The sequence below is a fragment of the Mizuhopecten yessoensis genome, unplaced genomic scaffold, assembly GCF_002113885.1.
Source record: "Mizuhopecten yessoensis strain PY_sf001 unplaced genomic scaffold, ASM211388v2 scaffold2383, whole genome shotgun sequence".
NCBI classification, from domain to species: domain Eukaryota; kingdom Metazoa; phylum Mollusca; class Bivalvia; order Pectinida; family Pectinidae; genus Mizuhopecten; species Mizuhopecten yessoensis.
The window spans coordinates 1,171,308-1,189,705 of NW_018404519.1; the positions used below are offsets into that span (position 1 = coordinate 1,171,308).

The 18,398-nt window shown below is 35.9% G+C and overlaps 1 protein-coding gene across 2 annotated transcripts in view; it reads right to left on the reverse strand.

Annotated features, from left to right (window-relative positions):
• Positions 1 to 18,398, reverse strand: part of LOC110445852 (serine/arginine repetitive matrix protein 2-like) — a 213,613-nt gene that overhangs the window by 183,916 nt on the left and 11,299 nt on the right. For both annotated transcript variants that reach the window (XM_021490675.1, XM_021490677.1), the window contains exon 2: positions 7,037 to 7,306. In XM_021490675.1, coding sequence (XP_021346350.1) covers positions 7,037 to 7,275 — 239 coding nt within the window. In that variant the 5' untranslated portion in view covers positions 7,276 to 7,306. The remainder of the gene's footprint in view (positions 1 to 7,036; positions 7,307 to 18,398) is intronic.

An 18,398-nucleotide genomic window follows, 5' to 3' on the forward strand; every position in this document is an offset into this window, starting at 1 on the left:
TTGGTTTTTATCAGTGACATTTCATAAAATGGGGTGAAATATCCTTTTTTTTTTATATAAATGCAAAACATTAGTGAAATATCAAAGGAATCACACAAATGGAAACAAAGTCAAAAGGGGGACACTTAATCTTCTTCAAAAAGCCTAGCTGTTTAAATCAACTTCCTGTTTACTAGCTAGGCGATTAATTTTGTTGTACAAACCAGATGATGTCCCAGTGTTGGGAGGGACTTCCTATTTACCAACAAATGTCTCCCTGTAGGGACAGATGTTAACTAAGGAATGTTTCCCTGTAGGGACAGACTTCCAGTTTACCAAGGAATGTTTCCCTGTAGGGACAGACTTCCAGTTTACCAAGGAATGTTTTCCTGTAGGGACAGACTTCCAGTTCACCAAGGAATGTTTCCCTGTAGGGACAGACTTCCAGTTTACCAAGGAATGTTTCCCTGTAGGGACAGACTTCTAATTTACCAAGGAATATTTCCCTGAAGGGACAGACTTCCTGTTTACCAAGGAATGTTTCCCTATAGGGACAGACTTCCTATTTACCAAGGAAAGTTCTCTGTAGGGACAAATTTCCTGTTTACCAGGGGAAGATACCTTTTAGTGAAAGCTCATTGATGCTTCTAATTAGCTTGCATTATTGATCTTTAAGTTAGTTACTTCTGATAAGAGATAAGCTTTTGTGAAAAGCTTTGTTTAGAAAGTTTGGTGTGTTTAATTTGAAAGACAATAACATACAGACATAAAGAGTACAAATACTTAATATATCGAGTTAACGTTGCAGTCACATACAATGTAAACAGACCTCCCCACATCCAAAATCCTGGGTACTTGCCTTAACTCATTCACCCCTGAAATTTCATAATGAACTATTCCAACCTTTGAATTGGAAGAGTTCAAATGTGTCTTTAGGAGTGAATGAGTTAAACTTCCATCATGAGAGCCTAACTTGGGTAATCCTAGTGGACCTGTAAAAGAGAATAAAACACTTGTCTTTCTGTGGCGCAGTACACAGAGACCTCATTACATGGGGTAAAGGCAGTACAGCTTCTTCACTAACGACAGAAGGCAATGCAACAAGACAATCAAGCTTAAACGACCAACTGTCGGTACGTATCAATTTGATAAAATATGGAATAGGAATGGTGTACTTAGGAAAAAGACAAATCAATTAAGTTTAATCTCCTGGCACCTATTAAGTCTGTGAATGTACCAACCAAAAGAATGGTGCAGGAAAACTGGTCATACGATACCCTCAATAAGACTTGTCTTCACATTCACTAAATTAGGGTTGCACTGATATGGGTAACTTCGCCTTGATGGCGTATTTAATCTACATAATGGGGCCACAAAGCTCTCAATGAAATACATGTATGACTATGTTTCAAACTAACTTACAAAATACTCTGAAGAGTTATGTGACTGTACATGTGGCTTTTAATTAACTACCCAGAGGCTCAATTGTGATTTATAAACACAAGCACTTGTTTGGTAATGGTAAGAAGCAGGATCAACATCTGTCGTTAAAATGATGCCTTACTTAGTATGACAAAGAAACGTCTTGAGCTATTTAATGCATATGATGGATATTTTGGTATTATCGAAGGAATAATAATATGTAAATATTCAAACCAAACTGGGTATTTTAATCTATTGTTATTAGATAGTGTCATTTAAAAAAAGTGTTTCTGTTAATTTCATCTATTGATATACTTTGTTTTATATCACACTTTCCCTCTGACAGAAGACACGTGACAATATTAGGAATTTTTACAATACATGTACTTCAAATATTTCCATAAAGGTCAAATTTAATCAATTCCGAGAGTTCATATCATGAACCACTTGTAACATCTAAGCATCCATCACAAACGAATGTCCATAATATGACTTCAAAGGCGAAATTCTTCTAACCAGCTTTGTTCCATTATTGAGGATTTTGACCAATCAGAGTGAAGGAAGGTGCTTATCAACCTGTTGCTTACCTAACACGATCAACAGCAGCATTGACAAGAGAAACAACCCATTCATGGTAAACAAAGGGCCACAATTCTCTGTGTATAGAAAGCCACTAGCCCAGACTTTAGTACACAACACTTGACACCTCTAGAGGAACTTGCATGCAAAATTTGATAATTGTAGATGACAGAGTATTTGAGATACACCCTAGAAATTTAAACCTGCACCCAACAAACTGATGCAAGGACTGACCAAGAGATCGAGTGAAATGTATATATTCCTGTTGTATCGGTGGGGGACTAGTTAACTGTTGATGCAATAGAAAGATATGTATAGATCACATTTGGGTAGTTCAGAATAATAACATAATACCTATTGAATTTTTAAAGGGGAATAACTCCATCACAAATCGTGTATACTGTATTTATTATTGGGGTGCAGGTTGTGGGTAAATGACCATATATTTTGACTTCCTTCCGAGGTGGAGACATGGAGGTCTGATCATCTCACTCCTAGATTAAATTCCCTATTTACAAAGCTGTATATCAATTTGAAAGGCCGCATTGGTCATTCAGTATCAACAGATAATGTTCCTCAACTCTTTCTTTTTGTTCAATATGAACAGATACAGTGGCATTTCGATGGCAAAAATTGTATAACAAACAATGGAATTCACAATAAGAAGTCAAGTTTTATTTTGTTTACATCTGACTCGGCATCAGATATGGTATTATATATTTACATGGCTACTTTCCCTGTCCGTGGCCACTGATACAGTCACCCTTCCTCCTCAAGGAAATAGCTTCTACTCCACAAAACACTCATTGTTCCATTCGCTGGGGAAGTGAAATGGATAAATTACATTAAAACCATAAAAGATAGCAGGAAATGCCATCTTCATCAGTCTGTGCAACATGGTAATTAAATCTAATACTCATGACCAGTTGTTGAGTAGTTTATGTTATTACCTTACCAAAGTCCTGTGGGTGCATTAAGGGGAAACCTACACATTTAAACCACCTGACCTTTTCGTTTGGCCCTGACATTTGTCTATAATTAGGTTATCTAATATACCTCAAAGCGACAAACTCCAAGGTCTCACATTATATACTGTATGTTGGGATTTTTTTTCACAGAAATATATTTTTTTGCCTTTTTTTGCCCTCAAAAATATTGAAAAATTCATGCACAGTTATAACATGTGAAGGGCAAAACTAATGCTGCATAATCATAGATTTTACCAGTGAAAGGCAAAATTAACAATGGGCAAATAAGGCTTTTACCAGTGAAAGGCAAAATTAACAATGGGCAAATAAGGTTTTTACCAGTGAAGGGCAAAATTAATGCTGGGCAAATATGGCTTTTACAAGTGAAGGGCAAAATTAACACTGGGCAAATATGGCTTTTACCAGTGAAGGGCAAAATTAACACTGGGCAAATATGTCTTTTATCAGTGAAGGGCAAAACTAACATTGGGCAAATATGGCTTTTAAAACTAGGCAAATATGGCCTTTACCAATGGCAGGGAAAAAACCAATGCTGAATATAATGGATTTTACCAGTGAAAGGCAAAATTAACACTCAGGGCAAATATGGATTTTACCAGTGAATGGCAAAACTAACACTGGGCAAATATGGCTTTTACCAGTGAAGGCCAAAATTAACACTGGGCAGATATGGATTTTAAAACTAGGCAAATATGGCCTTTACCAATGGCAGGGCAAAAACCAATGCTGAATATAATGGATTTCACCAGTGAAAGGCAAATTTAACACTCAGGGCAAATATGGATTTTACCAGTGAAGGGCAAATTTAACACTGGGCAAATATGGATTTTACCAATGCAGGGCAAAACTAAGGCTGAATATTATGGATTTTACGAGTGAAAGGCAAAATTAACACTGGGCAAATATGGATTTTACCAGTGAAAGGCAAAATTAACACTTGCCAAACGTGGCTTTTACCAGTGAAGGGCAAAATTAACACTCAGGGCAAATATGGCTTTTACCAGTGAAAGGCAAAATTAACACTCAGGGCAAATATGGCTTTTACCAGTGAAGGGCAAATTTAACACTGGGCAAATATGGATTTTACCAGTGAAGGCCAAAATTAACACTGGGCAGATATGGATTTTAAAACTAGGAAATATGGCCTTTACCAATGGCAGGGCAAAAACCAATGCTGAATATATAATGGATTTCACCAGTGAAAGGCAAAATTAACACTCAGGGCAAATATGGCTTTTACCAGTGAATGCAAAATTAACACTCAGGGCAAATATGGATTTTACCAGTGAAGGGCAAATTTAACACTGGGCAAATATGGATTTTACCAATGCAGGGCAAAACTAAGGCTGAATATTATGGATTTTACAAGTGAATGGCAAAATCAACACTGGGCAAATATGGATTTTACCAGTGAAAGGCAAAATTAACACTTGCCAAATGTGGCTTTTACCAGTAAAGGGCAAAACCAATGTTGGACAAATATGGATTTTACCAGAATAGTACAAAATTAATGCTGGGTAATTTTTGTGTGAGAATTGGTACAATTAAGATCTCTACTATTAGGCCTAATCTAAATGTGAAACTTCTGCACATGTATGTACTATCAGATCTAAGCTGTGAGTATTCTGCTCTGTTAAATTTAACATCATGATCAGCCCTATAGGCTATCTATGAGAACTCAGCACCGCAAACTTCATTGACACCTTATATAATTAGTAGAGTTTTGGCGGAGGAGGATTTATATTGTGGAAAAAGATCTTCAATCACAATGTTTCCCATTTGTGGAAACTGCTAGCCTTGGCAAACCAAATACAAATCGTGTTTCTTTTCCAATTAATGAATCTTTTGAACGATAATCAGAAATCTATTATTCTTAAACAGATAAAACTGGCATATCAAGAAAAAAAGCATTGCATGTAAATGAAACAAGACTTTAAAATTTAATTTTCTCTGCGGCGGTCACTGTAGATGGATGTGAACGCTAATGCCTAACACTTCGTGTTGACGTCATACTGAACACTACGCGACATACAGCACTTTCCTCTCTCAACATAACACTGTAAACGAGAGGATTTATCAGCTAATATTGGACTCAAATTAAACCAATTTTATGCAAAAGCCAGACTCATCTATCTAAGCATCTATATTGAAGTGGAAAGAGCAGCTTCCTGGCATCAAAACAAACTTTCAATCTAGAATTTCTTTATTATAAACCTGTAAATGATTTGTAATTTTTGAAATGCCTCTTGGCTATTGTTTCCCACAGTACACATTAACAGATGTGGTAGTATAATACATTTATCAGATCTGGAGGTGCTAGAGAGATGATCCAACTCCTTGCTGGACTAGTGTTAAGATGACCTGGTCGATATACAAGTCTTATGAAACATTACGATGCTAAGATGGTGTTAGATTGAAGATTCCACTATATGTAACTATTAATCCAATACAAGCCGCGGCTCGCATGTATCTTACTGTTGCATCATCAGGCAACACGGCAGATTACTTAAGTTTACACCATTAAATTCCAGATTAATAAATTAGATTTCCTTGTTCCCTTTACCTGTCCTAGCCTGAACCGACACTATAAGTAGAGCAAACCCAACAGATCAAACGACAAATTCACATCAACAAGGGAGATAACAAACAGTAATAATTCATAAAACATTTTTCAGGTTGTGAATGTGTTATCAAAATGCATTGAAACAAAGCGGAATTCAGATTACAGTGATATAAAACCTGTCATCATGCTTCCTCAAACAAAAAACCAGTAATGCTTTAAAGTTTCTTGGTTTTATAAAGAAAGATCCACATGAAATGCAAGTGTTGGTTAGGTTTGTTTTTGTTCTTTTGTAATTTGTATGCTCTGTATAGGATTCTAAAAAGTAGCAACTTAATAAGGTAAGTTAAAACCCCCAACACAGTAACAGCTGATCAGATGTAAGTCTGTGCAAAACTGTCATAAGACATTCCATTATTTATGACATAACATGGAAATCATTGATGCCAGTTATCATTTAGGATGTCTCACAGAAGGGAGGGTTGAGACACAACGTCCTAGATAAGTGATGTACCTTCAATTTCTTCAGGATTATATCTTGAATACCAAGAAGGTATAAAGAGTTCACACTGGTGTAAGTAAAAATCCAGGAAAAGTAAGAACAACAAGGCAAATCTCTTCCAAACGCGGGAATTTATTGGAGCAACATATCATTTCTTCGTCGATTATGCCGATTATACCAAATAAATCCGATGTTTGGCAGAGAATTATTCTCTGCTGTGTTGTTTGCACTATTCCTGGATTTAGGATGTCTGTTACTTCCTTAAACATTAGCAGATTACATCAATAACACCAACATTACACCCACATCAAACCCCAGATTATACCCAGGTTATACGTATACCCAGGCTTTACCCAGATTATACCCATATTATATAAATATTTAACTTCACTTGAACCATTCTATAACGGTCCTGTTCAAGAGTTGTATGTGTTAGGCAGTGAGATAGGTGGAGACAACATGTTACCATTAGGAGGCCGGACTGAAACAAGACGATGCCACAAATGATCCGCAGAATAATAACAACTATTTATCTATTTCTAGAAACAGAGACTTAACCTTGAGCATAACACCCTGAAACAGCAACTTGTTACAGATGTTGCTATAAGTGACATTTTATAAGTTTCATTATCTGTTTTAAGATAAAATTGATAGAGCAATAAAAATATGTTTGAATAACACATGTATGAAGTTTATTTTATTGACAATCATCATCAGGTTGAATTGTTAAATCAACTTTGTTTTTTTTTCTAAAAATATTAACATACATCTTGACCTTTAGCAAGAAAATATTGAAATGTGAATTTGTTCAAGGCTACTGTCATACCTTATACTTGTAATGAAGTTTTACGATGATTCTTGCAGAAAAACAGAAAAACAGTTGGTAGATTGATAAAGGAGGAGTGAACGTACATGGATATGTACAGATGTAGGGCAAAAGCTTTGGTACTTTTAGTATTTTTTGTTGCAAGGGGAAACTAAGTGGAAGGGGAGACAACCACTTACCCTTGTTCCTCCATGAGCTCTTGCATTTCCATACATTTAAGCTCCACCTTGCGCTTTCTCTCATGGTCCAGGATTTCTTTATTTGGGGGTTTCTGGAGGGCCTGGTCTAGCTTCTTGAGTTCCTCTTCAGACTTGTAGTCCACTCGATCCTTGTGTTTGCGAACAAAGGACAGATTGCGCTGGACATAACCGTTAGTGCCACTGCCTCTGGCCGTGTCTAGGCCTATACCGTTATACATGGTGTGTCAGGGTCTGTGGTCTGCGTTAATTCTAAAAGTAGAAACCAAACCTTACATTTAAGTACATCTTCAAACAATGACATCAAAGACAAGTTTGACATACCTTCAGGAGGTAAAAGACGAAGGTATGTAGGTAAAAGACAAAGGTATGTAGGTAAAAGACAAAGGTATGTAGGTAAAAGACGAAGGTATTTCTACAAGACGAAACCAAACCTTATACATTAGTACATCTTGAAACAATGACATCAAAACCAAGGTGATATAGTTTGACATACCTTCAGTAGGTAAAAGACGCAGATCAGTATGGTACCATGAATTGCATCCAGTACATATCATCTCATTTTGACATTTTAATGAAGTCAGCTTATAAGTTTTAAGGTGTCCCAACATTCTGAGCAAATCAACCCTCAGAGCATGAAATTTAGTGTTAAGTATAAGCATTATAACTTATCCAGGGCGACCCTACATGGAATTTGTTTCATGATTATGTTATTAGAATAAATTGTCCGAATACACGGTCAACTGTGACCTAAAAAACAATGCATCTTTATATGTATCCTGCATTCTTTGGGACTTCTTACTTGGATTTTTAAAGGGGAGGAATCCAAAAGGGATACAAATACATAAGTAACTGTCACCCCAGTAGAAATACCAGCTGCTTTCTACCAACTCCGCTAGCAGGGAGACTTTCTCTTTAGCTCATTCTGTAAAGCAAAAGACAACTAAACCAGAGGTCCTGGGTTTGACTCCTAGTGGAGGCATTCAAAACAATATGAAAATACATAACTATACTTTCATGGTTTAATACAATCTTTACTTTTGTTGGACTCATATATATTATATTTTACTGTTCAAAAATCAACATGCATCAGCAAAAATATCTACTATGTATCAGGTAATGTACCCCTGACATGTACCTCCCGTACATCAGATATGGGTGTATCAGTTAATGTCTCCTTACCCCTGACATGTACCTCCCGTACATCAGATATGGCAGTATCAGTTAATGTCTCCTTACCCCTGACATGTACCTCCCGTACATCAGATATGGGTGTATCAGTTAATGTCTCCTTACCCCTGACATGTACCTCCTGTACATCCGATATGGGTGTATCAGGTAATGTCTCCTTACCCCTGACATGTACCTACCGTACATCAGACATGGCAGTATCAGGTAATGTCTCCTTACCCCTGACATGTACCTCCTGTACATCAGATATGGGTGTATCAGGTAATGTCTCCTTACCCCTGACATGTACCTCTCGTACATCAGATATGGGTGTATCAGTTAATGTCTCCTTCCCCCTGACATGTACGGGAGGTACATGTCAGGGGGAAGGAGCCATTACCTGATACACCCATATCTGATGTACGAGAGGTACATGTCAGGGGTAAGGAGACATAACCTGATACACCCATATCTGATGTACGGCAGGTACATGTCAGGGGTAAGGAGACATAACCTGATACCCCCATATCTGATGTACAGGAGCTACATGTCAGGGGTAAGGAGACATTACCTGATACACCGATATCTGATGTACGGGAGGTACATGTCCGTGGTAAGGAGACATTACCTGATACACCGATATCTGATGTACGGGAGGTACATGTCAGGGTTAAGGAGACATTACCTGGTACACCCATATCTGATGTACGGGAGGAACATGTCAGGGGTAAGGAGACATTACCTGATTCTGCCATGTCTGATGTACGGTAGGTACATGTCAGGGGTAAGGAGACATTCCCTGATGCTGCCATGTCTGATGTACGGTAGGTACATGTCAGGGGTAAGGATATATTACCTGATACACCCATATCTGATGTACAGGGGGTACATGTCAGGGGTAAGGAGACATAACCTGATACACCCATATCTGATGTACGGCAGGTACATGTCAGGGGTAAGGAGACATAACCTGATACCCCCATATCTGATGTACAGGAGCTACATGTCAGGGGTAAGGAGACATTCCCTGATGCTGCCATGTCTGATGTACGGTAGGTACATGTCTCCTTACCCCTGACATGTACCTCCAGTACATCAGATATGGGTGTATCAGGTAATGTCTCCTTACCACTGACATGTACCTCCCGTACATCAGATATGGGTGTACCAGGTAATGTCTCCTTACCATTGACTTGTACCTCCCGTAAATCAGATATGGGATATTTTGTAATAGGTTGAAGAAATTGCTTCCTCTTTTCTTACTAGGAAACAATCAAACCAATCTGTTACTATCCAAACTCAATCAGATTTATTTCTTAAAGTTCTTATCTTACAACTACACATTACATACAAATGCAGTGTGAGCTCTTAAAACATTACGACCCTAGATAAAACATCCCTTTATCCACGCCATAAAAACCAATCCACAGCTTCTAGACAAATTCTAGAAATTTATTGTGGTCAACATGCCAGAAAGCATGGTTTATAGTTATCTTAAAACCTGCAGCAAATTGCAATGAATGTATCAACAGACCACATAAAGTACATTTTAGGGTACCTTAAGTTACATCATGAGTTGTGCTCCATAGAAATACTTCACAGCCATGTATTGTAAGGCTCATGGCTATACCTAAATAACATCAGTGCCATGGTCCAAAGCCAGATATTGCAAGGTGATGGGCTACCCAATGGACACCTATATTGTGGTCCACAGCCATGCTTGGTGAAGACAAGGTAAGGCAGGCCATCCAAAAATAGGACACCATTATACACACAAATGGTCTAAAGCCAGGAATTGTACAGACCAAGCCACTTCTCAGATTCCTTACCACTAGTGCCCATCAAACTCCCATAATGTTTTATTGTACTTTTGCCTTGTTGAGGAGATTAAACCTACTGCTCTTATATATCAACACTAACATAAAATCATATGGAAGATGTTCAACTAGAATGAAATGTGACTCTCCAGACTCACCCTGGACCAAACAAATCAGTAGACAAAAAAGTTGCCAAGTGTGAATTCCAGTAGCCAATGTTTTGTTTCACTTTGATTACAGACCCCAAGTAGTAAGAGCCACAGGTTTTGTATCTCCTTATAAGGAAAAGGATTGCTATTTTTAAACCTCTTTCACTTTGAAATAATATTAAGTTAAGTTTAATGACTGTTTATTACATGAAGGTAAATACATAATAAAGATTCCTGTCTCCTTTTTTTAATATTCTTTATAACATGACTCAAAGAAATATCCAAATACTTGATTGGGACTCAATGTGAGCAAACATTTTCATAATGTATTAAAGTAGACTAACTGCTGCCACAACAGGTCCCTGCGTTAGTTGTCAATGACTTCCTGATTCTCCATAGATGAGATTAGACCACGGACAGGTCATCAAGGGCCCTGCCATGTGCCTAACACCTGTGGTCTATTTTCAGTAACAGTGACCTTGACCTTACAAACTTTTTACTCTATCTAAATATCACAGTGCATTACTATGTCAAATTTCAAAAAGATTCATCTTTAGGAGTCGGAGACAAGGACTATAACCCATGTGGGCTATTTTTAGAAACAGTGACCTTGACCTTAAAAACTTTTTAACCTCTATCTAAATATCACAGTGTGTTACTATGTCAAATTTCAAAAAGATTCATCTTTAGGAGTCGGAGACAAGGACTATAACCCATGTGGACTATTTTTAGAAACAGTGACCTTGACCGTACAAATTTTTTAACCTCTATCTAAATATCACAGTGTATTAGTATGTCAAGTTCAAAAAAGATTAATCTTTAGGATTTAGAGACCAGGGCCTGTATTCATGAAACTGTTCTCATGCTCAAGTAAGGAATTTATACTCAAGCCAAATTTCTTGTTTTAGTAATACATTCATAAACAAATATTGTTTTTTCAATGATTTGGGAAAACACTACAGAAACTTAAAGCCAAAAACTGTTTTCAATGTTTTCGTTTGACATTTCATTTGACATTTTGATCGTTTGACAAGATTTAACTGAGTTACAAGAAAGTAGGTTTGAGCACAGAATCCATGCTTGAGAATGAGAATGGTTTCATGAATATGGGCCCAGGATTATAACCCATGTGGGCTATTTTTAGAAATAGTGACCTTGCCCTTACACATTTTTTAACCTCTATCTAAATATCACAGTAAATTTCTATGTCAAATTTCAAAAAGATTCATCTTTAGGAGTTGGAGACAAGGACTATAACCAATGTGTGCTGTTTTTAGAAACAGTGACCTTGACTGTTAGAAAATTGTTACACTCCTATTGCACATCTACATATATATCAGGTAGTGTATCAACATGTCAGATATCAAACAGAACAGTCTTTTGGATTCCTAGATAACAACTGTTGTCTTTTTCTAGTAAGTGACCTCAACCATCACCTAAGAAACTGTTAACACCCCTATTGCACACCTATATGTCATATATATATATTGTGTATCACCATGTCAAATTTCAAAAAGACCATACCCCACATGGTATATTTTCAGTAACATTGACTTTGACCTTAGAAACTTTTAAAACCCCTACGGCATATGTGATCACGATGTATCACCTTATTTGTCGAATTTCTGAAACATTAGTCTTTGGATTCTGCAATAATGTGTGGAAACCAAAGTGTGGAGGAACAGATGGACAGACAGACACATTGATTACAATAGACTATCTCCATCTCTGATACAGAGCCCTAATAATGGTACATGGTAAGTTTGAAATCTATAAATCACTACCCGGAATGCCTCCCCTCACCATAAAGTTGTGGAGGACAGTAATAAGTTTATATTCAGACAGGATGTAATGAAGGGCAGTAATTAGTATTTTCAGACAGGAAGTTTTGGAGGATGGTAGTTAATGAGATTCAGACAGGAAGTTGTGGAGGATGGTAGTTAATTGAGATTCACACAGGAAGTTGTGGAGGATGGTAGCTAATTGAGATTCAGACAGGAAGTTGTGGAGGATGGTAGTTAATTGAGATTCAGACAGGAAGTTGTGGAGGATGGTAGTTAATTGAGATTCAGACAGGAAGTTGTGGAAGACAGTCATTAGTTTATATGCAGAAAGGAAGTTATGGACAGCAATTTGTGCTACATTCAGACAGTGTTGTGGAGTACAGTAATTAATTTATATTCAGACAGGAAGTTGTGGGGGATAATAATTAGTTTATATTCAGACAGGAAGTTTTGGAGGACAATAATTAGTTTATATTCAGACAGGAAGTTGTATTTGACAGCTAACTGATACAAAGACACAAGTTTGGGAATAGTTTATATTCAGACAGGATGTTGTGGAGGACGATAAAAATTCAAAATTCAGTGAGGGAGCTTTAGATATATTGATTTCTCAAAACACCAATAAAAAAAAAATATATATAAAAAAATATGTTTCATTTAAAACATTTATTATCAGGTGTATCCATTATAACTTAGATTCTGCAAAAAGGTAAATGTAATTCATCTGGATCTGCTACAACACAAGAACTAGCTATTGGGAGTAATTTGCAAAAGATATATATCATTACAGTAAAAAAAAATTGGATGGTGTTTATCTGATCCGAAACAATTTGCTGTTGTTGATACAAGTCTCTCCAACATGGACGTCAGGTGTTAGACCTGTTTGTGATGTGGCCATGTCAGATCTATTGGAACACCTCTCAGCTCGCCTCAAGGTGACACAATCAATATGTGCCCAATAAGGGGAGGCAGCCTACACGCAGGTTGCCAGACGTCAGGATCAGATTCATGATAGTGCTCGACAGGTACAGGAGAAAGTTGACAAAAGCAGACTTATGATGCAATGTTATACAGACAGGTGATTCCACTCCGTTTTGACCCTTGGAATCGTGTAATGCCACTAGAGACTGCTCGTATAGACAGGGGAAAAGGCTATTATCTAAACTTGACTGTAGAACTAATTTCCCAGTTCTATCAAATTCCAGGAATGTAGAGTGGTTATCAAGTAATATTCTGAACTGTTTTATCTAAACTTGACTGTAGAACTAATTTCCCAGTTCTATCAAATTCCAGGAATGGAGAATGGTTATCAATTAATATTCTGAACTGTCTTATCTAAACTTGACTGTAGAACTAATTTCCCAGTTCTATCAAATTCCAGGAATGTAGAGTGGTTATCAAGTAATATTCTGAACTGTTTTATCTAAACTTGACTGTAGAACTAATTTACTTGTTCTATCAAATTCCAGGACTGTAGAACGGTTATCATTTAATATTCTGAACTGTTTTATCTAAACTTGACTGTAGAACAATTCTACCAGTTCTGTCTAACTGGACTGTAGAACAGTCATGCTTAATAATCTGACCTATCTTATCTAACTGGACTGTATAATTAATTATAACTTGACCTATTCCTTCTAATATAACCTAACTTTACAGCTGTTATTAATAATGCAATGATCTGCTCTATCTGAACTGATCAGACTACTCTGTGATTCCTATCGTGATAAGATGTGGGTGTTTAGTACATATTTCTGTGTGTGGGAGGACTTTCTAGAAACAATACAAATTTGTAACTATTGTTACAACTGTTCATGTTGAAATCCAATAATGTTTCTAAAAATACCACTACTATGACCTGAACAAGCTATATCTGGAAGGTAATTACTGACAAGTAGACCAAATATAGTGAGACAGGGCTACTTATGTCATACGCTCTACATCGTAAAAAGTAACCAAAATATCGACTGACGCAATCGGTTTACATCGTAAAAAGTAACCAAAATATCGACTGACGCAATCGGTTATCTATAAGGGAACAATAACAGTATTCATTATCACTGCCACAGACTTCATTGTCCTGGGGGAGATTGTAAAGGCTTCTTTTACAACTCCGTCAAAACATCATTCTGTAAGTCTTATACTCGTATGTACAACTCCATCAAAACATCATTCTGTAAGTCGTATACTCCTATGTACAACTCCATCAAAACATCATTCTGTAAGTCGTATACTCGTATGTACAACTCCGTCAAAACATCATTCTGTAAGTCTTCTATTCGTATGTACAACTCCGTCAAAACATCATTCTGTAAGTCTTATACTCGTATGTCTTATATTTGTATGTACAACTCCGTCAAAACATCATTCTGTAAGTCTTATACTCGTATGTACAACTCCATCAAAACATCATTCTGTAAGTCGTATCCTCCTATGTACAACTCCATCAAAACATCATTCTGTAAGTCTTATATTCATATGTACAACTCCCTCAAAACATCATTCTGTAAGTCTTATATTTGTATGTACAACTCCATCAAAACATCATTCTGTAAGTCTTATATTCGTATGAACAACTCAATCAAAACATCATTCTGTAAGTCTTATACTCGTATGTACAACTCCATTAAAACATCATTCTGTAAGTCTTATATTCGTATGTACAACTCCATCAAAACATCATTCTGTAAGTCTTATATTCATATGTACAACTCCGTCAAAACATCATTTTGTAAGTCGTATATTCGTATGTACAACTCCGTCAAAACATCATGCTGTAAGTCTTATATTCGTATGTACAACTCTGCAAAAATTATCTGTTTGTCTTTTACATACAAATACAACTCACTGACAACATCCTTCTGTAAGTATTGTATACATATATATATCTCAGTAACAATATTTACTATTCAGTCTTAGTTACATACAAACAAGTGACAACATCCTTCTGTTAGTATTATATACTATTCAATCTTAGTTACATACGAGCAAGTGACAACAACCTTCTGTAAGTATGATATACTATTCAGTCTTAGTTACATACGAACAAGTGACAACAACCTTCTGTAAGTATTATATAATATTCAGTCTTAGTTACATACAAACAAGTGACAACATCCTTCTGTTAGTATTATATACTATTCAATCTTAGTTACATACAAGCAAGTGACAACATCCTTCTGTAAGTATTATATAATATTCAGTCTTAGTTACATACAACCAAGTGACAACATCCTTCTGTAAGTATTATATAATATTCAGTCCTAGTTACATACAAACAAGTGACAACAACCTTCTGTAAGTATTATATAATATTCAGTCATAGTTACATACAAACAAGTGACAACATCCTTCTGTAAGTATTATATACTATTCAGTCTTAGTTACATACAAACAAGTGTCAACAACCTTCTGTTAGTATTATATCCTATTCAGTCTTAGTTACATACAAACAAGTGACAACAACCTTCTGTAAGAATTATATACTATTCAGTCTTAGTTACATACGAACAAGTGACAACATCCTTCTGTAAGTATTATATACTATTCAGCCTTAGTTACATACAAACAAGTGACAACATCCTTCTGTAAGTATTATTTACTATTCAGTCTTAGTTCCATACAAACAAGTGACAACATCCTTCTGTAAGTATTATATAATATTCAGTCTTAGTTACATACAAACAAGTGACAACATGACAACATCCTTCTGTAAGTATAATATACTATTTGGTCTTAGTTACATACAAACAAGTGACAACATCCTTCTGTAAGTATTATATAATATTCAGTCTTAGTTACGTACGAACAAGTGACAACATCCTCCTGTAAGTATTATATAATATTCAGTCATAGTTACATACAAACAAGTGTCAACAACCTTCTGTTAGTATTATATCTTATTCAGTCTTAGTTACATACAAACAAGTGACAACAACCTTCTGTAAGAATTATATACTATTCAGTCTTAGTTACATACGAACAAGTGACAACATCCTTCTGTAAGTATTATATACTATTCAGCCTTAGTTACATACAAACAAGTGACAACATCCTTCTGTAAGTATTATATACTATTCAGTTTTAGATACATACAAACAAGTGACAACACCCTTCTGTAAGTATTATATACTATTTAGTCTTAGTGACAACAACCTTCTGTAAGGATTATATACTATTCAGTCTTAGTTCCATACAAACAAGTGAAAACATCCTTCTGTAAGTATTATATACTATTCAGCCTTAGTTACATACAAACAAGTGCCAACATCCTTCTGTAAGTATTATATAATATTCAGTCTTAGTTACATACAAGCAAGTGACAACAACCTACTGTAAGAATTATATACTATTCAGGTTTAGTTACATACAAACAAGTGATAACAACCTTCTGTAAGTATGATATACTATTCAGTCTTAGTTCCATACAAACAAGTGAAAACATCCTTCTGTAAGTATTATTTACTATTCAGTCTTAGTTCCATACAAACAAGTGACAACATGACAACATCCTTCTGTAAGTATTATATAATATTCAGTCTTAGTTACATACAAACACGTGACAACAACCTTCTGTAAGTATTATATAATATTCAGTCTTAGTTACATACAAGCAAGTGACAACAACCTTCTGTAGGTATTATATACTATTTAGTCTTAGTTACATCCAAGCAAGTGACAACAACCTTCTGTAGGTATTATATACTATTTAGTCTTAGTGACAACAACCTTCTGTAAGAACTATATACTATTCAGTTTTAGTACATACAAACAAGTGACAACACCCTTCTGTAAGTATTATATACTATTTAGTCTTAGTTCCATACAAGCAAGTGACAACAACCTTCTGTAAGTATTATATACTATTTAGTCTTAGTTACATACAAGCAAGTGACAACAACCTTCTGTAAGAATTATATACTATTCAGTTTTAGTTACATACAAACAAGTGACAACATCCTTCTGTAGGTATTTATATAATATTCAGTCTTACATGCAAACAAGTGGCAACAACCTTCTATAAGAGTTATATAATATTTAAATACAAATCTTGATCAGTGATAACATTTCTGTATAAATCTCAAGCCTCATACAAGACTGACAGCCTGCTCTGTCATTCCTTGAGTCACATATGTACAGACTTGACACCGTTTATCTTCAGGTCTGCTAGACAAACGTATAAGGATATCCTTACATCCTATACAGATATATACCCACATAGGGAATTGCAACCCACAAGGAAAGATTCCCCAACTAATGATGTATCATTTTTTCCAGCTTCATGCTTCAGTTTTCCTGTTATATATTATAATATCTCACACAGTATGTATCAATAGTCAAGGGGCTTATTGTTTTTAAATGTTATAGTTACATGTAATATCCTATTGTGTTGACGTAGGTATTCTGTGTTTTTCTGTTTCTCGATAAAGGAGCAGATTACTCATATTTTGACAACATCATATTGTCTTCACTGTTGGGTTGACTTCCTTGCCCCATATACCAATCTTAAGTAATTCATATCCTACAGACATAAGTTTGTACGCACCCAGTTCTCCACTGTTAAGGGAATTCACTGTTGATTTTACTTCTTTGACCAACATATATTTGTATGATTTATGAGCAAAAAAGTATACCATTCATGAGAAGATAATGGCTTTTTTTCTTTCTTTTAAAGATTGTATTGTACAAATATGCAAGATGTGAAAAAATGAAAAAAAAAAACATAAAATATTTTCTATTGTTTGAAAAACACACATAACCATACTGTCAAATGCGTACTAAAGTATATACTGGATAGGAAAAAAGTAGGGTGATGAGTGACCTGTCCAGTTCAACTACACTTTATTTAAAATACCATTCTATAGTGCTCATTATAAGAGACAATTGTGTGATTATGATGTCATAATTGAATACTATGTTTTAATGCATAACATGTGTAGGGTTTTTACTTAGGGGCCTTGTAGCCAAGTGGTTAAGACCATCAACAATAATCACTAGTCCTCCACCACTGGGTGTGGGTTGCACAGGTTGCAAGGCCTACGTGGGGCAGTCACCAGATATTGACCACAGGTCAGTGTTTTTTCTCTGGGTACTCCAGTTTTCCTCCACCACAAAACTTGGCTCATCCTTAACCCTTTCAACACTGTAGACCATAATGGACTCATCCATATCAATGCATGGTAGAGTCTACTAAAGTTACATAGGGGTGAAAGGGTTAAATGACCATACATGTAGCTGTTAATAGGAGGTAAAGCACAAACAAACCAAACTCAGTACTGATTAACAGCAGTGGTTTGTTAAGACAAAGTGCACTCAGATCTCCCTGAGTAACACAAAATGTCATTAGTTCTTCGCATTGATAGAGAAGGTGAATTATCCCCATGGGTCCCTTATAAGCTTCCATGGCAATAACTATTCTCAATCA